The following is a 25,098-nucleotide window of genomic DNA, read 5'->3' as shown; positions in this document are numbered from 1 at the left end:
ACCCGCTGACCGATGCCCAACCTGTCCCTGAGCAGCGATCGACCCCTCCCAGCCAACTCCCCCAGTTTCTATACTGGGCATGACGTTCTATGGTATGGAACATCCCTTTGGTGGTTTGGGTCAGCTCTCCTGGCCGTGCTCCCTCCCAGCTTCTTGTGCCCCTCCTCGCTGGCAGAGCATGGGAAACTGAAAAGTCCTTGACTTAGAGTAAGCAATAAGGAACAACTAAAACATCAGGGTGTTATCAACATACTCTCATACTAAATCCAAAAAACACAACTCTGTACCAGCTACTAGGAAGAAAATTAATTCTATCCCAGCTGAAACCAGGACAATAATTTATTACTTATATAAATTTTTGAAGAGACCTGTTTAAAAAGAAATTATTAAAAACTTCATTTGCTTCTATTGCCTTTTAACTGGTAAAAAATAACAACTTTTAATAACCAGAACATGTTACAATAAATAGTGGTTTTATTCTGACTTATCAACTTAGAATTGCTTTTATGGTATATACCTTGCCTGTGTTAATGTGCTTGTCGCTATCTGCCGTTTGTTTATGTCTTTGCACTGGTTGGCAAAGGCTGCAGGTGTGTTATAGGTCAGATAGCGGGGCTGAGAGAGCTCGCTATGCTCTGTATGTTAGCCAACAGTTTGTTTCCTTAGGGGTTCAAGATCCTGAAAATCTAAATGTCTATGTGTGCATGAATCAGAAATGCAAACTTTGTTGTATGCTCTTGTTAAGGTACAGGGGGAAATAAAACACACTGTATGAGCGGATAACTTGACTTTTGTTGGTCTTATTTCCTAGATAAGGAATCAGATAGCAAATTCAGTTCCAGGTCAATAATGAATGTTTCCCTTTTCCTGTCCTTTCACCCTATTCAAGATAATGATGTATAACCAGATATTTGATCCAAAGACACCCTGTAATTAGTATGGATAAATATTATTTGTTAAGTCACATTTTTGACAGTTGTATATTTTCTCTAGTATATGTATCAGCTGAGGATTTCCACTTTCCTTGATGTAATTTTTTGTTCTCTCCATTCTGGTCATTTGTTCACTCTTGTTTATTTGTCACTCCCATTTGTTTCCTCCTTTTTTTCATTTGCTCTTTGTCCAGACAAGTTTTTTCTCTATCCATTTTTCATCATCTAGATCACTGTCTTCCACCTTATCAATTTTCTCAGTGCTTTATTCCACATTTCTTTTTCTTACAATGTTATTACAAACTTCTGCAGTGTGGGTATCAAGGGAGTAGGATCTGTTGCTCCTCCCTGAGCACAGATTAAATCCTCAGTTGGGTATAAGTGGAAAATCTACTTTGTGCTGCATGGTCGGAAAAGTGTACCAAAGTCAGAATGGGAGAAAGCATGAACAAACACTACCCGAAATCAATTGCCTGCTGCTGACTTCTGTTGTTAAAGACTGTAGCAGGAATCAGATGGGAAGGTGGTGCTTGAGAAGAAATTTTGAGTGACCGGTAGTCAACTGACCACTCTCGGTGCTAGGGAGCAGCTGGCGTGGGGCTGCCCCATGGGGGAGGATGAGCCAGGAGCTGCAGGCACTGCAAAACTGGAAGGGCAATGCTCTTGCTGACCGGGCATCCTCCTAAAACACCCCATCAAAACTGGGCTGGTGACAGGGACGGGACACTTCCACCACTCAACAATCATCAGGCCAGGCAGGGCGAGGAATCAGGTCCAAGGCCAACCTGGGGACCCAGTCAGGGCAAGGTCCAGGCTGGGCATGGGTCTGGGCACAGGGCTTCGTGCAGGGACTGGTGGCCCTGGTGGTGCCCCCAGGGACATGCCACTTAGGGTGTTACTGATTCATCCTTTGGAATTCAGGCTTCAATTGCAAGTCATTTGGAGGCAGCATCTGAGCCTATTCTCTGCCAGTGAAAATGTCAATAGAAATTTTGGTTCACCATAAATAATATGTATCTGATATTTTTCTGGCTTCTGGTGTTCAGGTGTTTTGAAATTCTCCAGTAAAAGTGCTAAAATGAAGTCATTGAAGTATTCCAGGAGTTTTGAGAGAATGAAGTATGTTTCTTTCAAATGCCTTTCCTTGCCTAAAAGGATCAGCATAGATGTCTCCTGTGGTTATTTTGGGTTGTTTTGGTTTTTGTGGGTTTTTTTGGTAATTTGAAATCACTGTCAGTAGCTACTTACCTTGTTTTTTTCTGCTCTTGAAAACTGATTTTATATCTTCATGAGACAGTCCTGAGTAACCTACAGGACCTGGTAGTCCACTTATAAATGTTTTATATATAGATGTGCATTCATCCTATCAAATGTAAAGTATCAGTATCAGTTTCCTATAACAAAGATTTTTTTAGCTATAGAATTGTTGTCTGTGGTTTTGAGTTGAATAATGAGTAAAAAGGAACTCCTTCATTTCTTTGGGCAGGGAGAAGAATGTAAGTATTAACAAGGCTGTTTATTTATACTACTTATAATGGCTAGCGTATATGTATGAGCAACTTGTATTTCATTAAATAACAGAATTATTGTATGAATTGCCTTCTGTCTAAAAATCAAAAGTAGGAGCATGCAAGAAGGTAACATTACATAGTTGTAACACTATGTAGGTCAAAATCTGACTTTTGAGAGACTGTATCATACTTTTATTTTTTCTTTTCAGTTTCTGTTGTTCCTTTTTTGTCAGACATAAACCAAAGATATGAAAACCAGTCACTTACTTTGTATCTAATTTTGAATAGCTGTTCTCACATTTGACTTGAACTAATGTAATGCTATTACATTAATTGGAATTTCTGAATTAAATGGAGGTAAATTAGGTTGTCATACAGAAGAGTAGGCATACCTGTGAAAAATACTATATGGAAGTCACATCATAACAAAGAGAGATTATCCAATGCAGCAAAACGTTTAATGATTGTTTCCTGTGGGAATGCAAATATGCTTAAAAAGGAGATGCTGTTTATTTAGGGCAGAAAATACCCTGGAGCTAGCACTTAAATGTGATACCCTTCCTAAGAGCAGCAATGTTTGGGCTGTGGTGTGGTTTGGAAGCACACACAGAAGCAGAAATGATTGGGTTGCGGTATAACCTGACAAGCTTGTGGCTTCAATTTTCATCTGTCTTGCCTTACATATCTTTGGAACTCATAGCTAACCGCAGTGCCAAAAGTTCATAAAACTTCTTTTTTATACCTTGATGTGGAAGTAATGTGTGAATTTAATTGTTTGGGTTTTTTTTGTGGTTTTTTTTTTTTTTTGTTGGTTGGTTGGTTGGTGGTTTTTTTTTTTTTAGATTTATACCAATATGAATGTGTCTGTTGATTTGAATTGCTTGTTTTTTCTTGGCCACAGGCTGACTGAGTGGGCTGGACTTCGCTGGAAGGAGCTGTTTCACTGGGGAAGTGGAATAACTACAGATCTCTCCCCACGCTGCTTGCTGGGAAGTGCTGTGCGTTGCCAGGATTAAGCCAACACTGAAGTCTGGGATGGGCCTTAGGGGCAAACATTCCCTTGTTTCTTCTGACACTGGGATTTGTCTACGGCCAGTCAGTTGAGGCACCTACCACATATCAGCTTTTTGTTTTTCACTGCCTGAACGAGGTTACATTTCCCCTCACTTCATTGCCTTTTGACTACTTTTTTATTTTATTAGTTTTCATTTTCCTTGACTGATTCATTTTCTCCTGGCTGTGGAAAAAAGAGCCCTGCTGATGTTGATTTAAATAATGTCGAAACCAATGGGACTCCTATGGCTGCCTTTGATCTTCACCCCGGTGTGTGTCATGTTGAATTCTAACTTCCTCCTGTGGATAACTGCACTGGCTATAAGATTTACTCTCATCGATGGCCAAGCACAATACCCAGTTGTTACCACGAATTATGGCAAAATACGTGGTTTAAGAACACCTTTGCCTAATGAGATCCTTGGTCCAGTGGAGCAGTACCTGGGTGTTCCTTATGCCTCTCCTCCAACTGGAGAAAGGCGATTTCAGCCCCCGGAGCCACCGTCGTCTTGGACGGGTGTCCGCAACGCCACGCAGTTTGCTGCTGTCTGCCCGCAGTACCTGGATGAGAGGTCACTGCTCAATGACATGCTGCCAGTCTGGTTTACAGCCAATCTGGATACTGTGGTGACATATGTTCAAGATCAAAATGAAGACTGTCTGTATTTGAATATCTATGTGCCCACAGAGGATGGTAAGTACTCTAAGGATCACACTGCAGTGCACTCACCAGTTCTACACAAGAGTAGTAGCCAGGCCTTTAAAGCATCTTGCTCAGTTTCCTCCATCTTTTATCTGTGGAAATGGATCATGCCTCTGAACACACATTGTAAATAATACTTTGTAGACTGAACATGCTTGCATGAATTCTCTCTCATGTTTCAGTGTAACACTAAACTGCAATTTCATTTGCAGGCAGTGGCCAGGGTGTGTAAGCCAACCTTAAGTTTACATCTGAACTACAGCTGAGCATCATTCACAAAAGAGGAAAGGGGAAATAAACATTGACCAGAAGTAGCATATTTATTTTCCCATGGATAAATGGTACAAATACTAGCACATATTCATTTTTAAAAGAGAATTTCCCTAATCTTTTTTTCTTTAGTTTTGTTATAATACCTCTGAGCCTACAGTTAACTGAGCTTGATTTTAATAAATAAGAAATTGTTATAGTAGTTAAGTCTGCAGGTTTTTTCCAGGATTTTTCACAATGAAACTTTTCAGTCCAACTTCTTCTTCATTCACTACATTTAAAATGAAGTAAACATGATTTTATTATGCAGAGCTGAGCAGGTGGCCTTAAACTTTCATCTGTTTTATGCAATCCTTTCTCAAGAGGGCTACTTTAAACCACCTTCTATAGACAAAAAGGATGAACACAACTGGTAACACACAACTCTTTGAACATTTTCATTATCTCAATCTTAAAAATTCTAACTTTATGGCATGCTGAATGTATCTTTTGTTGTTCTGAATGGTATTGCTTCCTACAGAGAAGAAGACCTGTTTTCATCAGGCCCCAAATGAATTAAGTTTATTCCATATCATAAGGAAATGAAAAATTCAACTGGCAATTATATTTAATATTCTGCTAAAAGCCAGTTCTTTCAGCCACTTAGAATGGAGTTACCAATGCATAACGTGACAGATTTCTCTCAGATATGCAAATCCCTTCACTTCAGCTGAGGGTTTGATTTGCATAACCAAGGCATTGTTATTTCTCAGTAACCATACTCTAAATATGCAAATTTTGCACTTTGATTATTATAATCCTTCTGCCTTGATTGGCTTCTTTACTCAGAATTACCAAGTGGTTTGCCAGCAATAAACATACCACCTTCTTTTCCTATTCTCATCAGCTGAAGCAAGAACATGAAAGCTAAAAATAAAGGGGTAAGGTTTGGGAATACTGGGAGCTCTGCAAACATAAATACTACCAAGCTGCTTAAATGAAAAGTGCTCTGGAAGAAAAGCTGTGTGCATGGGGGCTCTGTGCGCATGTGTGTATATGTGTGCATGTGTGTAGACGAAGGAGCAGATCTTTCCACTCAGTCCTTTCCCTCTTCCAGTCTCATTGCACTGCATCTCACTCCTTGGATAGTAACCGATAATTCTTTCTTAAATTTGTTTATGTTCTGGATTTTATCCTGTGGCTTTTAATTAGTCACTAGGGTAACCTTGCCCTAAGAAAGCACCTCAGGTTAAGATTTTTTTGTTGTTGTCACTGAAGGAATATCAGCTCTGCTAACTCAGTCTCATATTAAAGCTCAGTGTTAATAAATTAATATATTTCTCCAATCTAGTAATAAGAAGTTTCATCCATTAATTGAGGAAGACAGGAAATTAGACAAGGAAAAATGTTTATAAATATCTAGCAAAAGAATATTTGGTATCAAATGGATAATAATAGCAAACTGTGTGCTGAATGCGTAACAGCCTACAAAATTCCTCATCTTGCATGTAATAGCTAATAACATTTACTGTTAGATTAAAAATAGAAAGGACTAATAAATTAAATTTTACCTGTTGTAGACATTTTTGTCCACTTAATTCCACAAAAAGTGTGACTTACTCTTCCTCCTGGTTTTAGATTTATTTTTTTTTACACTAAATAGTATGTAATTGTAATCTATTTTCTTTTATATATCCTCTTCAAAATCTAAACCCATGCATAAAAGAATACATAGCTGAATAATGAGAGACAAATTTTGGTGTCAGTGATGAGCTGAAGGCAAGATTGTTCCTGTACAATATGACAAGCATTTTTAACAGATTCCAGTGGGGAATAAGAAATTTCAAAATGAATAAATGGAGTACATGGTGTTTTAATTGTATACTGTGTATCTTATCACTAGTTAAATATAAGTCATTGTGGCTTTTTTTATGATGAAACTATGTAACCTTCTGCTCATAAAGATGATTAAGGAGAACTGACCTACAAATCACATCTCATAAGTTAGTGTGTCTCCAAATCGTACTAAACATAAATAGCCTTAAATTGTAGTCCATACAATCTGATTAAACACATTATGCTTCATTATATGAGTCTTAGTTGGCAAAAATAAGCTATGTTGTTATGGAGACAGACCATGAAATTAGTTTTTGAAGCAAGATCTCAAAGTGAGTGACTTTGAGTTAAATTCACATTTTCAATTCTTTCTCAAGTACAGATTTATTTAAAAGAGCTTTGAAACTGTTTTGTGTCTGGAAGAAAAGGTGGATGGAATCATCCAAACCTAATTATTGTTCTGACTATGCAACTTAATCTCAATCATTTTATGCTATCTTTTTTTTTTTTTTAAACTTTGGTGAAAAGAATTGATGAATAACTCTAGTGAATTAACTATGGTCACATGCAGTGCTTACTTCAAAACAATTCTAGTGAATAACTAATCAAAATGCAGCTCAGGTTTGGTGAGCTTATTTGTTTTGTTCTGTTTTGTTTTGTTTTTTTCACTACATGGCATGACCTGTTTCTTTCACTTGCATGGTTTGGTCAAAGGGAACCAAATTTTGATCATGTACTTTGAATAAAGAATTGAAGAATAAATGCACAAATGAATTCATCTGGTATCAGAACGGCTTCACTGGAATCCTGCCAGTATAAACTAATGGAAATAAGAGTAAAATACAGTCCCTTTAACTGGGTAGATAAGATTAGCTATTTATAATAAGATAGTTTAAAATGCTGCTGCTGCTTCTCTCTGAAGAAGTACACTGAAATTAAATGACATAAAATTCTATAGTTCCTTAAAATAGATGGAACATGTAGGTAAAGAAATTAAAATGCCCTGTTACACAGTTCATGTGTTAATCATAGCCTTTCTTTTCACCCATAAGATTCTGGATTTCAAATGTCAAATAGTAGCAGAATCCTGTCTGAATTTTCCATGTTAAAATGTTCTTACAAAGCAAAAAATATCTTTGTTTTTAGGGGCTTTTTTTTTTCATTTTAGGTGAAAATATTATTTATGATAGAAATCAAAACACATACCTAACAGAATATTTCTGCAATTCTGTCCATGTGGATTTTTATTCTTTTGCTGTTATTCACTGGACAAATGATTTGTACTGACAGTTTTCTGAGAGTAACACTTACATTTCAGAGAATCTAGGGTAGATGGAAGATTTCAATGTTTGTTTTCCTTTACCTACGGAAGGGAAAGAATTTCAACCACTATATTGATGAAGATATATTTTTTTTGGTCTTAATAAGTATAAATAATAATGCAGTTATTTTAAGGATACATGGTAGAAGCGATAAAGATAAAATTTAGAAATTGCTTTTATTTCATATGTCAAACCTATAATCATAAGGAATTACTCAGAACTGAAGCAAGCAAAATACTCGTAGTAAAATTATCATTTTACCCAAATTGCTTTCTAAACATTTGGCTTGATCTTTGGAATCATTTGTGTAGGTATATATTGTCTTGTCTGCTTTTCCAGTTACTATAACCTGAAATTTTCCACAAGAATACTTGAATGTCAGTTTTGAAGGAGGTCATCTAGGGAAATGATATTGAGGACAGTCTGTTTATTATAACTTCAGTCTGAATATGGGTTTATCTACGGTGGAAATGCTAGATTGAAGAGGACACAGACTGTTAATCGGCTGTGCTTAATCCCTGGCCTTTATCATTTGAATCTGTGGATGCTGAAGGAGATTGCTAACTCCTATCATAACTGAGGAAAAAATATAACAAAAAACAAACAGAAAAGGCCCTTAATTTGAGTTTCTTCTGTGATAAACTTCAAAACTGTATTAATAGCAAGGCAAGATTAAAAAACCCCAAAACCCAACATGAACAAATCTTTTGTTTGTTTGTTTAAAACCTGCTCTGTTCAGATCAAAACAGAAAATAAAATAAAAAAGATGACTTTTTGTTGTCATTGCATGATCAATAGTAAGTGTATATACTTTACTTATTTTTGGTATATGGATAGAGGGTACATTTTACACAAGTGGGTAGCCACTCAACGACTATATATATCTGTTAGAGATTAACTAATGAAGTATTTAGCATCTTCAGAGGTTTACTCACTAAAAATGCTCTGTGAGCTCTTGTCTCATTTACATCACAATAAATACAGCTGAAGTGATAACAAAAGGTGGTAGGCCATGGTACTTATTAAGGCTCAATGGGTAGGTCATAATTTTTTCATTAGATTAGGGAAACAGAATATTGTCCAGGATTAGTGGTGTATTTAGCTGTGGGCTACCAGGAAGAAAAAAGTCTTGAGCAAGAGCAAAGAGATCAACATTGTTCCTTCTCTGGGCAGTGATGTACCTGCATCTTTAGACTCTGTGTCTATTTGACTAAGAAATAAAATAATTAAAAACTTGAACAAGGCTGATTGATAAAGAAGATATGCCTTAGGTGATTTCTATAGCTTGCATACTGTGCCACTTTTTCATATTAGTCAAATATCTGCTTAGTATATAACTGAGTGTTTGCAGCCGCCTTCTTGTCATTGCTGTTGAATTGCAGTGTCTCTTTAACTTGGAAAAAGTCTTTTTATCCAAATTATACTGATAAAACTTAATTGGTAAAAAAATTATTTTTTCCCTTTTTTGGTGTGTGTGTGTAAGATAGTAGAAAGATGAGTCCCATCTTTACTATTATTTGATGGCATGGAATTAAAAAAAAGTAAGCTATTCAATGGCTTCTTTATTAACATGAGAAATAAGGATCCATACATAAAAATAGTAACATAGTGTACAAGATAGGTACAATATTGTACCTATTGTACAATAAATAATAGAATTTTGTTGAATTATTAGTAAGTGATTATAGTAATAGTAACTTTTATTTTTCAGATAAGCCAGAATTTATATACAGTAGATTCTCCTAAACTGTATGCAGTTTCAAGTTTCAGTATATGCATATCTAACATTTATCAGGTAATCTCAAAATTGCAGTTGTTCTATTATTTCTTCACTACTTTTGTAAATTTAAGTACTACTTAAATCAAATCCAGGATTTATCTATATAGCTTCAAGAAATTAAGAAGCCAGTATCTCTTGTTTACATGTTCATAGTTTGATTCTTCCTCAAAATCTTTATTATGTGTTTTTTAAAGTGAGATATAATTTGTGTAATTGGTATAGGAACATGGAGTTCTACTTCTCTTTTCTGAAGTATTTTTAAAAGCAAATTAATTAAATTTAGTTGTTTTAAAAAATATTTTAAATCTATTTTAAAACATATTTAGGAGTGTTTTTTTAATAGATGATAAAGTTTGAACAGTTTCATCTTACAAATAGTTTTTTCCTGAGACAAAACAGAATATAACAAGAGCTTACTCTCAGTTTCAAGATTGTCACAGCTTTTGTCAATGACTTTTATTTTTAACTTCCACCCTTTCAGTCAATTCTTTGTCTTCTTTGGAAAAATACAAATTCATTATTAAAATTCTCTTGTTATTTAAATGCATTTCAGCTTATACTGTACAAAAATTATACACTATAAGACATATCCTTTTGTAAAATGCTTGTATCTCTTTCCAAAGTGAGAGGAATTAATGGTAGGTAACAATTACAGTATGAAATGATAACATTGGAATTATTGTATATAATCCCAGTTGAACATAAACATAAACTTTTTAGCACCAGAGAGAAAATCACTCTCTGTTGTGAAAGATAAACTCCCCGTTCTGTCAGAGTGCCTCAAGCCAATTCTTGTACTGTTAGGGTCCAATATATCCCCTCCTCCTAATCCAGAAATATTGCAGCATCTGTGAGAAAGAAGGCGGCATATGTCTGACTATCCTCTGCCTGCCAGGATAAAGCTGTGGGTAATCCAGGCCCTTATTTTACATTCTGCTTTTAACAGTCACAAATACCTTCTGACACCAAAGAACAGGACTCTAATCTAGATGAAATAAAGTTCTTAAAGCCTTAGATCTAAATTCAGATTTAGTTGCTGATTTCAAAATGCTGTCCTTCCCTCCCAGAGTTGCCCATTCCACGGGCACTTTACAGTATTGCACCCAAATGGCCTTTCCAGGAATTGATACGCAGTGAAGCCCAGTGAGAGGACTCAGCATCCAGTATGACATTATCTAATCTGAAAAGGATTTTTGGCACAGTTTCCTCGAGTCTCATCATTGCCTCATATTGAAAAACCTGATAGAATGGGGGGAATGTTCTTTAAAGCACAATGAATTAATGTTTCTTCCGCAAAGACAACTTAATGTTATCATCCTTTTAGTCAAAGAACAGTGCCTTTGGAGCTACAGAGGCTGTGCCATTTGGCTCAGTGCCGCAAAAGAAAGAGGGTTTAGTCATGTGGGTCATGAAACAGATCAGATAGGCAATTTTACTTCATTCTGCCCATTGACTCCAACTTGTCTCTTCAGGTGTTTTTTGGTTTTCTTGGTGTGTTTGGTTTGGTTTGTTGGTTTGGTTTTTTTTTTTTTTTTTAAATGTGGTTTTCCCCTGCACTCCTGCAAAGCATGTCTTTGTATGCTGCTGCTTTTCACTGTGTGTCTTCTTTCTTTCTGACAAAACACGAATCAACATGACATCTACTAACATTGAGGCAGTGCCTCCGTCCTGGGGCAGTGCACCATTTGTATTAGCTTTGATTCCCTATTAAGGCTTTGTGATCTCATTGATCTTCCTTCAGGCAATTTTTGCATAGCTCATAAAATTTTGAAAGTTATTTGTATCTTTTTGTTCAAATTTGATTCCATTTTCTTACTTGGCACATTAATTGCAGCTTCAGACAAAGCTGACACTTGCTGAATAGCTCAACTAACTTACAAGACTTATAAATCAGTCCTCATCTGTGGAAATACTTAAAGGAATTGTCCCTACATCAATGCGATAGTCATAGGTAATGTGCGGACCAGGCAAATTTGCAATTCTGTTTTAGAAATGTTTAGGTATTTATGAAATAAATTAACACAAATTTGAAATAAAGCAAATGCTCATCATTTGACCCTCGCAATTCTTGAAAAAGTTGTTGACAACTGAAATGAAGACAAAAATTTCTCCGGAACATAATAGTTTTTTGCACAGTACTTTAGTTTCTCATCCTTTTTTTAAGGAAAAGAATATCTCCAGCATTCAAGTCTTTACATCAGTGCTTCTTGCTTATGATTCTGGATAAAATTCTCAGAATGGCATATAATCAATTACATATGCTCACATTTTGTGATAGTATTAGTTGAATGTATTAGTTGTTATCCAAATAGAAAAAAGGAGAAAAAGAATGTTAAAGATAACGTAATTCATTTCTGTTTGTGATATTATCATCATATGAGGGAATATGGATTAACTTCTATTCTTAGAGTTTAGGGCTTTTGTAATCTGGATGTTGCTCCTGGTACCCAAAGAGACAAACAATAAGAAATAATTATTATAAAACTGAGAAAATGAACTAATGCTTACAGCTATCTGGTGCTGATATGTTAAAAAATCCATTACAGAAATGTTATAATAAAGGGAAAATTTGTCTTTTACAGTTCTTGCTGTAGGCGAACTTATAGTGAAGAATAAATTTACTTGCAATGCTAAGCTGAATTCCTACACTATATATATAGAATTTTAGTCACAAATAGAATTTCTGGTGCCTCGTTCCAAAACGCTTATTATTACTGGGTTGGTGTTAAATGGATTTTTAATTGGCAGGGTGTGACATATTTAATCTAATGGAGAGAAATTACTTTGTGCTGACTCAAATGACTCTCCGATTAATCACTGGTAATGTTTACAAGCCATCATAGCTGGAAATCATGGATACATTGTCTGATTTATTAAATATGCAGCAGGGCAAATGAAAACCCAATCCAAATATATACATTTCATCCTCTTACAAATAAATTAGAATCAAATCATCCTTTATGTGTTATTTTTAATGTGGTTAGGAAATTTCAAATAATCATTCTGCATTTGTAATCCTGCCCCAGTGGTGATACCTTGCTTGCTCTTCAAGCTTTATTCAGCCGGCAGAGGGAGCACAAGTTACCAACAAACTCATTTTTTCTCTCGACTTCATTGAGAGCGCTGCCGATGATGGTGGTGAACACGGTAGTAAAACATGCAAACAGGTGCCGGTTTATGCCCTTTAAACAGATAGGAAGGGATCCCATCCACCTTTCCCAAGCTGAAAATCAAGAATGTTGCCAGTGTTGATTCTTGCGGACTTAGCGGACTGAGGAATTTATATGTGGAATAAAACCTATCCAAGCAAAAGATGCACTCACACCGATGAACTTACTTGAAACTAATTTATTATTATAAAATAATAAAGGTTTAGATGAGAAGCATACTGAGAATGCACCAGTTTGTAACTGAATAGCAAGTAATAATAGTTGCTTTGAAATTCTTACAAGGCATTCAATGACAGAATTGATTCCAAAATAGAGAATTTGATCTGTTCGGTTATGGTGAGTTAATAGAAACATTCCTATGTAAAACGGAATAATTTTGTCCTTCTGATTTATAACCTCAACTTAGACAGAGGCAGATTTTTTTTCTGTGAATGCCATTGACTCTCCATCTTCTGTATTACAGCTATACAGCTGAATCATGCAAAATGCCAAATGCGTTTTGCATCCTCTTATTTCACTGAGACAAAAATGTTAAGCATGCTGAAGTTTCATCCTCACTGACAGCACAGAGTGTTTAAAGTTTTTGCTACCATCACATGGAATTAACAGTATAACTAAGCTGTATTAAGTCATCCAAAGTGCCAAATTACACAAAATTTGGAGGGCTTCCCCTCCAAAATACCTTCCTTCCAGGCATAATCATAGAATGGTCAGGGTTGGAATGGACTTCTGGAGATCATCGAGTCCAACCCCCCTGCCAAAGCAGGGTCACCTACACCAAGTTGCACAGGAACACATCCGGGCAGGTTTTGAATATCTCCTGAGAAGGAGACTGCACAGCCTCTCTGGACAGCCTGTGCCAGTGCTCTGTCAACCTCAAAGTACAGAAGTTCTTCCTCATATTCAGGTGGAATTTCCTGTGTTTCAGTTTGTGCCTGTTGCCCCTTAACCTGTCGCTGGGCACTACTGGAAAGAGTCTGGCCCCATCCTCTTGACCCCTGCTCTTAAGGTATTTACAAGCATTGATGAGATCCCCTCTTCCCCAGGCTGAACAGACCCAGTTCCCTCAGCCTTTCATCGTCAGGGAGATGCTCCAGTCCCCTCATCATCTTCGTTGCTCTCTGCTGGACTCTCCCCAGTAGTTCCCTGTCTTTCTTGAACTGGGGAGCCCTGAACTGGACCCAGTACTCCAGATGTCGCTTCACCACAGCAAAATAGAGGGGAAGAATAATGTATCTAATTCAAAAGGACTCGCATGTTTATAGTCTTGCTTATTTGAGATGCTTTTATCATCAGGACTCCCTCTACCTAAACAATAGATCCTGTGCTGCCTTCAGGGAATAGGTGCAATAGGCTGAGTTGCAATTGATGTCTAGAGTGTGTCCTTGGGAGTTGGATCAAATCAGATATTTACTGTGATGATGTGTAAAACCATCCATATGGAATAACTGCTATGCTTTGTCACTAACAATTACCTCAAAGTGTATTTAAGTCAAAGAAAATGACACAAGCATTGTACAGGATAGAGCAGCTTAGTAAGAAAATCTTTCAGTGGGGATATTTTAATGAAAACAGATCGAAGAAAGAACTGCATACAAATAAATGCAGTAACATGAACTTAAAAAATGGGAAAAGTTTCTAAAAATCATGCTGGATGGTCTATTCTTTATTTTCGTTATCAAGGGATTATCGATAATGCCTTTAGTCTTATTCCCAGAACTAAAACACAGTAGATGGATTGAATAGGTAAACTTTTATTCTTAACTGTAGCCATTTTCACAATAAACTGCTGAGGGACATTCAAACTGTATTTCTTTTCTCTTTATTGAGTTTCGCTATTCCTTGCAACCATTTGTTGGTACTGACTTTTTTCACCATCTCTTTGTTCGTGTTGTAAGTGAATACCTTTGCTCACTTTACAAGTGAATACTATAAAATAGATGTAGCCTTGATTTCCATTTCCACAGAAGATGTTATCCAGATATTCTTTGTTATCTTTTTTTTTTTTACAAAAGTTACACACAAGAAGCAGCAAAAAGCGAGGGAAAATCAGTTACTGCTTTTAAATAATTTTTGGAAGTGAGACAGCAGACAAATAGGTGGACCAGAAAATTAGCTCTGCAGTGGGTGTGAAGGGATCAGGTGAAGAGAGAAAGTCTAATTCTCTTTCATGGCTTGGTCCTTCTGTACTGGACTCCTCCTTTAGTGGGCCACTCAGCTATGCCTGGCAAGCTGCATTTGGGCTGTAGGGTAGTATATGAGGATCTTAATGTACCCTACATGGTACATTAGGGTTTTCTTTAATTTTATTGTTGGTTGTTGTTGTTGTTTTAATTTTTCATTTTTAGCTGAACAGCTCTTACTTGCATTTTGATTGTCATCATGAAATGCTTGCCCCATGCCCCATTGTATAAATATGCCCAGCAAGTATTTGGGATATTGAAAACCTCAAGGGGAGGATCATGTTCAGGTATTGAAAATGTCAGTTCTCTAAGTGCATACAGTGGCCTGTAAAAATTCCTGAGCATTTTAGGAAGCAGTGAAAGAACTCCATTGTGTAACACCTATCTTGCTTGTTCAACCAGTAATTTTCAGCTTTTAGCATCTTTGAAAATGTGGCCTGTAATACTTAAGACAATTTTCTATCATTCTTAAATAAATGAAGAAGTTAGTAAGTAATTATAAGTTTAGAAGGTACCAGAATGTATCAGGTTTTAAAAATATTATGAAATTAATAGTTTATGCCATTTGTGAGTGCTGCTTCCAGACGTGTTATTTCTTAACATTGTGTCAAACTTCTAAATGTACGCTATTTTACTGTGCTTGTTTTGCATATCTAATACAGTAAATCAGGATGGCTTAGTGTTGGGATTATTAACTGTCTTTTTTCAAAGGCCAAATAAATAGCTTTTGGATTTCCTTGTCTGTATTATTTTTTTTCTCTTGTGGTCTTTTTCATGCTTTGCCTCTGCAGAGATGATAAGATAGTCACCATTAGTTCCTAAAACCAGATGATAAAATAGTTATTTCTGCATTATAAGCGAAGCTAGTTTAAAGTGTGTTTTTATTCATGAGGTACTTAGTGAATGTGTTATTTTACCACAAGTAATCTTTTTTATTTTTTTGCTGTTTTGTGTAAGCATTAGTTGGAATCACAAACACCTTCTAATCTACCTTCCAATATCTCCATTTCTTGTACAGATTTATTACAGATTTCTTGTTTAATACAGAGATGTGAAGCCAAATTACCTGGCATTTTGTTCCTTTTTTTTTTTTTATCTACCAAAAAAATTGTATTGCCTAGGTACACTGGAACTGAGGTGATCTGAGGGCATTTCTAACAGAGAGAGGTGTAAGATGGACTGTCTACTGCCTTTGTGCCTTGATTGTCCGTTTAGAAAATGTGGATCATACTGATTTTCTCTGATTAGAGTTAGAAACAACTATAAGAAAGAAATGCCTCTGGGTGATAAAAGGCCCAAGTTACTTCTTATATAGTTACAACCTAAAAGACTGTATTCTTACTTTTATTTGTGTGCATAGTTTTTTCTAGGGTCTATCTTATTCCCTTGTGTGACCCATTTACTGGCATCACTTTGCATATCATTGCATTGTATTGTAACCTCTAAGCAAAACTCTGGAAGGTCCAAAGGGCAATAGATTTGGGAGCCATTGTACCATGATGATTTTAAAGAAATCAGTAAAGAGGTTTAAAACTAGGGCATCTAAAAGATGATCTGACTCATTTACTGATAGAAGAGTGAAGTCTTGCTATCAAAGTTTACATTTAATTCTTTACTCTCGGTCTTCACAAAGTAGAGTCAGAAATGAGATGGCAGATGGAATTTTTCCAAGCGATAAAAGACGTACAGGAAGTAGGACTTACTCCAGAAGAGGACCCTAAGACATTCAGATACTGAAAGGTGGGGAAAACTTTGTGATTGAGTAAGGTATATAAGCTGCCAGTGTAATGTATTTAAGCTCAGAGGGGATCAGATAATTACTGATTACCGAGGAATAAAAAAAGCTGTTACTAGTATGTGATGCATAGTTAATAGGTTTCTCTCATAAAGCTTACCAAAAGCATGAAGTCAGAAATGGATTTGGAAGAAAATAAGCTGTTTCCAGATGCAATGTAATGGCTTGGAATGTTTCTGTGAGTCTTTTAATTTTCTGCATTATCTCTCAAATAATAAAGAAATTACTCCTGAGTACAATATAAGGTGTTTGCTCTAGCAGAGCTGCCAACTGACTATGACCTAGTTGGCATAAACCTTGTAGATCATTCTGGACTGAATACTTCGCATGACCTATAAACACCCTCCTGAGACTGGACCTGATGGGACACGTACTTGTATGTTAGGTCTGGCACTTTGGGACCACCAGGTGCATTCTTTATGCATGGAACTTGTTTAGTGCCCTTTTCAATCAGCTAAGACTGTGTAGACTGAAGACCCTAACCCATGCTGACTATTTTCACTTTCTTGTGACTGTTAAACAACGCTTGCAGGGAGCAGCTATCCACTTTTGTTTTCAGAGCTTAGTTCTTCAAAGGCACTGTGTTCTTTTTGCATGCAGCACACTTACTTTGTGTGGAACTAGAAAATGTTTTTTACATAACCAAGAGGTGGTTATTGTTAGAAAATATCACACCTTTCCCTGATTCCCATTTCCTTAATAGAGCATTTGGTTGTGTGTTCCCTAGCTTGCTTTCTCTGATCAGTCAGCTGTAACCTTGTCTGTAACATTGATTTGATTTCGAAGTCTAAATGGTTCCATGGTGGAGGTGTTCCCTCTCTACTGGCAGGAGCATTGCTCTGTCTTCCCCACAGCTAAGAATGACTGAAAAGAGTTCAGACACAATTGGGCTATTGCAATATAAGAGATAGCTAGATGAGTTGACTATGTGTACATTCTTAGTCTCTTATAAATGTCCTGACTTTTAACCTAGATGTAAAAAGCATTAATGAAGGATGCTGAAACTAATGCATTTTATCCTGTGTTTATTGTGAGTTTAAGGTACACATGCTATGAACAGCCACAGTTTATCTAATGTGTTGTAATGGTAATGATTCACACCCTGAAAGTTTAAACACTTCAGCTCTCGTGATCAAGATGACATATGAATATGCAATTGGTAATTTTATCCTAGTTGTATCCAAAGGTAATGTGAACTTCAGCTGAAACAGAATAAAACCAGCAAGAGCTAGCATCCTTGTATGCTCATCAGTATAAAACAAGGGTGATTCCTCCCACCCCCATACAACATACTGATCAAGTGAATTAACAAAGTTTTCTGTTTTCTTATCAATAATATGAATTTGGTCATTTGGAAATCACAGAAAGATTGGACCTGTGATTTGCTATGTTCTTTGTGGAAATTTTGAGACCAGCATTTATTGGAACTTTTTTTAGCAACACAAAGAGTTCCATACTCCTGCAGTCTTCATACCACTCCTATATAACCTATGATAGTTCCTGAAGTTTATGAAGAAGTAGTTTTAAGAACCTTAAGTATTGTTTTCTAAAAGTATGTTGGCTTGCCTGTAGCCCAGAAAGTACATACACTCTTGTGAATTTTTCATGAACAATGAAAAAGCACTACCCTATGTGCCTGGTAATTGCTTTGAAAATTGCTTTCATATTTGATTGATACTTCCTGCAAAATTAGCTGAATACGCTGATAATGTGCATTACAATTCAATACTCCCTGCTGTGCAATAGGGCAACATAGATAAGCTCTCAGACAAGAGAGCTAAGGACAAACTCTACAAAAAGTTACACTTCATAGTGTAAAGTTGCTGGCCAAAGAAATTAATAAAGAAAAATAAAGTGTTCCTTTATTCTCTGAAGAGAGCTGTCAGTGCTGCAGCTTGGAGGAAACTAGTTTAAGGAAGCTGGTAGACCTCTCAATTCCGCTCAAAAGGAAAACTGTGGAGTGCAGCCATTAGGATTTTAGAGGGGAGTTGTATGCTCTGTTAGATACATAAGCACTGTATTTGTTTTCTTGAGTTCAGCAGACAGTAGGTTGAATCTTGCCCAATCTGTTTTCTGAACACCAGTTAAAGGAAAAGCTAATAGCAGCTGAGTTAAGTACTTGTCCTTAATGATGGAGAAAGCCGAGTACCTTTGAGTACCTTTGGGGAGCAATCCAAAGCTCTAGCAAAGTGGGAAACTGCTAACAGTTAGCAAATAGCCATGACAATACATTTGTCCAATTTGGACCTCACTGAGCAGGACTGACTTGCTAGACAAGGTTGCTGAAGGAGGAAGCAACAACGACTGCTAAAAAAGTCAGGAATTTTTAGTCACTGGGAAACCTGGCCTGAATTCCCACCAGACCAGAGTACACAGAGAGCATTGTTTGTCCTTTCTGGTGAGACTACGCCATGGCAAAGTAAATCTAAGCTGTTAAAGAAAACCTACATTTTTTTCCAGAAATAACAGTACAGGCACAAAAGGATAAATGGTTAAAAAAAGTTGTGATGGGATACAGACATTTCAGTATGACTTTCCTGGCTTTTTTTTTTTCCAAAATAGCACAGCATATTCACTATTTCTTATCTATGCTCCCTTTAGTATATCTATCTTCTGTTTTCTCTGCAAATAAGGTACTTTTCTACATCAGCCCTTAGCTTTTTATTTTCTCCTTTTTTGGACTTTCATTCACAGGTCTGAATAGGCATATTTGGTAGTTCTTTTTTCGTCTTTTAGTGATGAAAACACAGTCCTTTTTTTAGTCATAAGTATATTTGTGTTTTCTAGAAAAGTCCTGATCTGTACTATGATTATGTTGAGATTTCTTCTCAGGGTTTTATGTACACAGAGACTAGTTTTGGAGCAAGCTATATGATAGGACAACATTGATTTGTAAAGAATTTGTGTCATACTTTAAAAGTTTAATTGTCCTGCAGTATGTGGAAATGAGGTCCAGGCATTTTATTGTATCAGGTTAAAGGTATTCATTTCAAGAGCAGTGAAAATGGGCTTTTGCATAGACAGTCTTAGTGTCTAATATATCCCAAGTGTGTATATATACATGTATGTGTGTTTGTATACATATATACACACACACATATATATACATATAAATAAAATCTGTTACTTTTGCCAAATTTCTTTTTACCTAATCCAGTCTTTAGTGATCTGAAATGAAATATTTAGTTGAAGGTGCAACCTGATCCCTTTTAAGGGCTAAACAGGACCATTTCTCTTTTCACTAGGTTTTCTTCTAGTTAAGTTTCTTCTAAGTAACTGCACTTTTCTGAAGCTGACTACATTTCTGTATCAGAAATAGCGTGGCCAATAGGACTAGAGAAGAGATCGTCCCTTTGTACTCGGCGCTGATGAGGCTGCACCTCGAATATTGTATTCAGTTTTAGACCCCTCATTACAAGAAGGACATTGAGGTGCTGGAGCGAGTCCAGAGAAGAGCAACAGGTACCTCCGTTCCTCCTATTCTGAGAGTCTCAGGTTTCATGGTTTAGTTGAGGTCCTTTTGGTTGCAGTTACTTCTACATTGCCACAGGCAAGTATGAACATGTTTGCTCCCTATTACTCTATAGAATAGAGGTGGAAACTACTAAAATAACTAAAATTAACTAGCAATAGGACAAGAGGAAATGGCCTCAAGTTGCACCAGGGGAGGTTCAGGTTGGACATTAGGAAGAACCTCTTCACTGTAAGAGTCGTTAGGCATTGGAACGGGCTCCCCAGGGAGGGGGTGGGCTCACCATCCCTGGAGGTGTTTGAAAAATGTTTAGATGTGGCGCTCTGAGACATGGTTTAGTGGATTTAGTGGGCATGGTGGCATTGGGTGTATGGTTGGACATGATGATCTTTGAGGTCTCTTCCAACCATAATGATTCTATGATTCTCTGATTTTCAGGCAGTGTCTGCTTTTAAAGTTGATGGCACTTGATGTCTGCAGTTGTTGCTGGGGTGGAAGTGGGATAGTTATGCCCTCTTGCCTTCAAGGCTGGCATCTTTTTGGGACCCTGCTTGCTCTCCTGCCTCCAACCCCAATCCATACATTCTTGAATCTGGTTCCCATCTGCCACTGAGTCCTGTCCGCGACATTGGCGTGCCTGCCCTGCCGCGTGAGCACTGCAAGCCGCTGCATGGCCATCATTGGGATGATTTGTATATTTCTATTTCTATTATTAGTAGTATTAGTATTAATATTATTTATACTCTTTTTCATTGTTATTGTTTTATTAAAGTTGTTTAAACTTTCCAACCCATAAGTCTCTCCCTTTTTGCCTCTTTCCATTGTGGGGAAGGAAGGGGTTAATAGAGAGCATCTACCCTCTGCTTCAAGTGCCGGCCCAGCCTTAAATGTTGCTGCCATCTCAGAGGAGATCAAAATTACTTTGATTCATGAAATCTGAGTAGTTCATGGGAATCTATTTCTGTTGGCATTTGAATTTATTAATTTTGCAGTTATTAATGAGCATTTTTTGCCTGGGTAATTAAAAACTTCTTATGTTCTGCAGTCTTAAGCATCTTGCATATTCTGTCTCTTGAATTTTACATTCTTATTCCTCTCCAGTTTTGATATTACCCAGGATGTACTCCTAGCCATTTCTTTTGCTTGATTGTTTTCCTTCATTGATATATCGTATGAACTTTATTATAGAAACATCAGTAGTTCCTGGAGTTTTAAAAAGCTTTTTGTTACATCTTTGCTATCTTGTGGACTTCTTTTTCCTCAATTCATTAGTTTCTTTTCCAGTATTTCTGATTGGAGCATTTGAAAATAGTAGTGCTGTACTTTGTGGCACACAAGGGCTGCCTGCTTATCTGTTGCACATCAGCAGCCACTTATTCATCCTTTTCTGTACTGTTTCTAACAATCCCGATGGATGTTCCTGTTTTAAAAAAAAGACTTATCAAGGTTTTTTCATCATCACTTCTAATTCCTGCTTATCTATTGCACAATTACAGCACTGCATTCACTGGAGGTTTTGGTTTCAACCTGAATGCTTGAGATTTCAGTGGACTGCTGAAGAAACACAAAGTTATGCCCTTACAAAACTAAGTTCCTTAGTTAACATTAATTAGCGTAGTTATCCTTTGTTTATTTCTTTTACCTCCATTTCTTTAAACACAGTCATGTAAGTAACTGGAAATAAGTATTTGGAAATAAAACGCAAGCATCACTTTACTGTTTCAAGTAACTTCACTATAAGAAAGAAACTCCACTCCTTGATATGACTCAGTACAGTCATACTTACGTTATTTTGCTGTACCCATCCTGTAGATAAATAGAATATTTCTGTCCTTAGAGCTGTCAGCATAGCACACTCATTAGCAATAAATAGATTTAAACCTTTTAAATTAGCAGACTAACACCCTCAAAGCCTGCAGAGCAGCATCCAGGTTGTATAGCAATTTAGCTGGCTTTTAGGAAGGCTTTTCTATAATTTAATTTATTCTGTCATTTTTTAATGAACTCTTTAATTTGCTGTATTTGGATATAAATAAAATTACTCTTTTTACTCATCCCCTTCAAGGATGTGGAGAAGTGGATTCTCTTTCATTCACTATCAGAATTTAAGGCATTTATCTAGAGTATGGCAGTCAATCCATCTGTTTCCTCTGCTAAGGGAACATGAACCCACATGTTCCTCTCAGGAGGAAAGCGCTTTAACCATCATACAATAGGGTATTCCAGAGTGGTTTTTTATAACCATTTCCATTTCAAGGGTATCAGATTGTTGAATGTTTATTGATCTAGGCAGCATCATAGAAAGGGTTGTTAGGTGCTGTTAAGGGGGGGAAGACATCTGGTTTCTAATTCCTTCTTCACAGAATCATAGAATCATAGAATGGTTTGGGTTGAAAGGGACCTTAAAGCTCATCTAATTCCACCACTACTCCCCCCCCCCCCCGCCCCCCCACCACCATGGACAGGGACACCTTCCACCAGACCAGCTTGCTCAAAGCCACTCTTCTGTAGTACTTGTCTATTGTTAGCTCCAAGTGTGGGAACTGAAACTACCTCAACAAGAAAGTTTGAAGATATGCAATATAATGCATATTGGTCACAAAAGCATCTAAAACCAATTTGTCTTTCTTTTAAACCTCTTTTGACGCTGTCAAATTCTTTCTCAAGTCCTGTTTTTTTCAGTTTTGACACTTTTAAGGTTGAATTTCTTTCTTGACACCTTTGTTGGAATGCAAGTAAACTTCACTGCACTCAGTTACTGCTGGATTTCTCATTATGCAATATAATGCATATTGGTCACAAAAGCATCTAAAACCAATTTGTCTTTCTTTTAAACCTCTTTTGACGCTGTCAAATTCTTTCTCAAGTCCTGTTTTTTTCAGTTTTGACACTTTTAAGGTTGAATTTCTTTCTTGACACCTTTGTTGGAATGCAAGTAAACTTCACTGCACTCAGTTACTGCTGGATTTCTCATTAAATCTTGTTTCCTTTTTTTTTAAAAATACTAAATAAATAAGACTTCTTCCCTTGGCAATTTTCATTGTGCAAGTTTTATGCTTTACTCCAACATAATACAAATATTTAGTGCATTTTCACCCTTCCATTGTGTGGATAGTATTGTTTCTTTGCTGCCAACAGCTTTTGTGGGGGCCACCAATGCTAAACTGTGAGCAAAACACTACTACCGCTGTGTATAACAAAAAAAACATAAACACAAAAGAAAATAACAAAAATATTTTCATAGTATAAGTTAGAACTAGCTTTTAAATTGGTCCTGTGGAATCACCATATTTTAATTTGTATATATTAACAGATGAAATTGATAAGAACAGAGAACTGTGCCTTCTCCCTGCCCCTGCCATGCCCTCTCTGGTATAATAAATAATAATAATTTGGATTAAAAAAAATTAGTACTTGTTTCTTAGACATTTGTATCTTTAGTCTCCTATTCAATCTTTCTGACTCCCTGCCTTTCACAATATTCCCAGATATTTCCATGTCCTGTGTGGGAATTCAAGGCAGCAATAGATGGCATTGTTTTGGGTAGTCCTGACTTAGACACCTGCTGGGCTGAACTGGTTAATATGGTCATGCTGGTTTCGGTGCCAATTGTTGCAGTAGAGAAGGTAGAGTTCCTGAGTCAAGCCTTGCTCTCCTCAGAGGCAGCATTAGTTTGGATCTCTGTTAATTCAGAATGATTCAGAATGCAGATGTTTTTTGGGAAACTTTTAGCAACATAAGGCATCGAAATTGAAGCTGAAATTAATTAACAGTGTAATTATTTATAGAGAGGGAGAGACGTAACTCCAGGCAGCTCATTGGCCTATGAAACCAGGAGAAAAATGTAATTGGGAAATAAATCTTTCAGTCTTTCTCAGAAAAATTCTAGATCAGCTATGCGTATGGCAGTCACAAAAATGAAGACCTTCCATCCTGGGTATCAAGGTATGTTTCATGCCAATTTGTGTCATTAATAAGCTTGATAAAGGAATTGTTATTTGTAAAGAATAACATATGTAGTCTAGTATAAAAAAAAAAAACACACAAAACAGGAGATTGTCAATATGTATGGAATACAGGGCTAATAAGTGAGCAGCAAAACTCCCATGGACCAAATTTACTGCTTGACTGTGAAGTAAGAACAGCAGTATCATATGAATAACAACGTTAGGTATAGAATAAAGCCCAAAAGATTCTTGCTTTCTCTTCTAGAATCTTAATTAAAGCAGCAGCAGAGTAAAATAATTTTCGTAGAAAAGAGATTTAATGGTGTAATTAGAATAAGAAAATAGTTCATGACTTTCCATGTGAGAAATCTACTGTGATCTAAGGATAAATCCTTGTTAAATTTTGGACTTAAAGGTTCTTTACTTGTACCTATTTCAGTACAAAGGTATGACATAACTAGTGTTTTCTTACTATGTTGTTGTTCTTGACCAAACTGGACACAGCGGTAATCCTATTGATGTACATATATGTCAGATGCTTTGGAAAATTCATTTTAGCTATATTGTATTTTCAGAGAGGGTTCTTTTTGTAGCAAGTACCCAGTATTACAAAAAAAATAACCCCAAACCATTGTGGGGATACCAGCTTCCTTCAAAGCTTGTCAGGATAGTAACTTCGTACAAATGTTCAACTTGAATGTTGCAGGTATTTCCACTGAAATGAATGCTAGTCAAATTTGGATGAAGCAGGACACTGTGGGTTTATAAGAGGCTATACTGAAGGTGTGTCCTTGATGCCTATGTGACACCCTTCCCTGTTGTTCAGTTGTGTCTGTCTAACTGCATGTAGAATTTGGCTTTTTGTTGTTACCCAAGGATATATACCATTAGAAATTAAGAACATGTGAGACTCGACGTGAAGCCCTAAATGCAGTCAGCTGTGGTGGAAAGCTCGATGATAGCAGACGCTGTTGTTGCAAGTGTGGCTGTGTAGTTGTGGGCAGGAGCCAGTGGATGTGCACCCCAGGCGTGAGCCTTTCAGCGCAGAGCACCTTGCAGATTCATTTCTTCGGTACAGCTCAGTGCCAGCGGTGTGTGAGGTTTTAATTACAGCAAGGGACTGTGAGGTTGTCACTGAGAATTAT

The 25,098-nt window shown here is 36.7% G+C and overlaps 1 protein-coding gene across 1 annotated transcript in view; it reads left to right on the top strand.

Annotated features, from left to right (window-relative positions):
- Positions 1-3,718: 3,718 nt before the first annotated feature.
- The window catches only part of LOC104158717 (neuroligin-4, X-linked-like), a gene marked incomplete at its 3' end in the record, with an annotated part of 47,860 nt that continues 26,480 nt past the window's right edge, over positions 3,719-25,098 (top strand). Inside the window, exon 1 of the mRNA XM_009696439.1 lies at positions 3,719-4,190. Coding sequence (XP_009694741.1) covers positions 3,719-4,190 — 472 coding nt within the window. The remainder of the gene's footprint in view (positions 4,191-25,098) is intronic.

The sequence above is a fragment of the Cariama cristata genome, unplaced genomic scaffold, assembly GCF_000690535.1.
Source record: "Cariama cristata isolate BGI_N322 unplaced genomic scaffold, ASM69053v1 scaffold8463, whole genome shotgun sequence".
NCBI classification, from domain to species: domain Eukaryota; kingdom Metazoa; phylum Chordata; class Aves; order Cariamiformes; family Cariamidae; genus Cariama; species Cariama cristata.
Note: the sequence above shows the minus strand (reverse complement) of the source record. Positions and strands in the feature narration are given on the sequence as shown.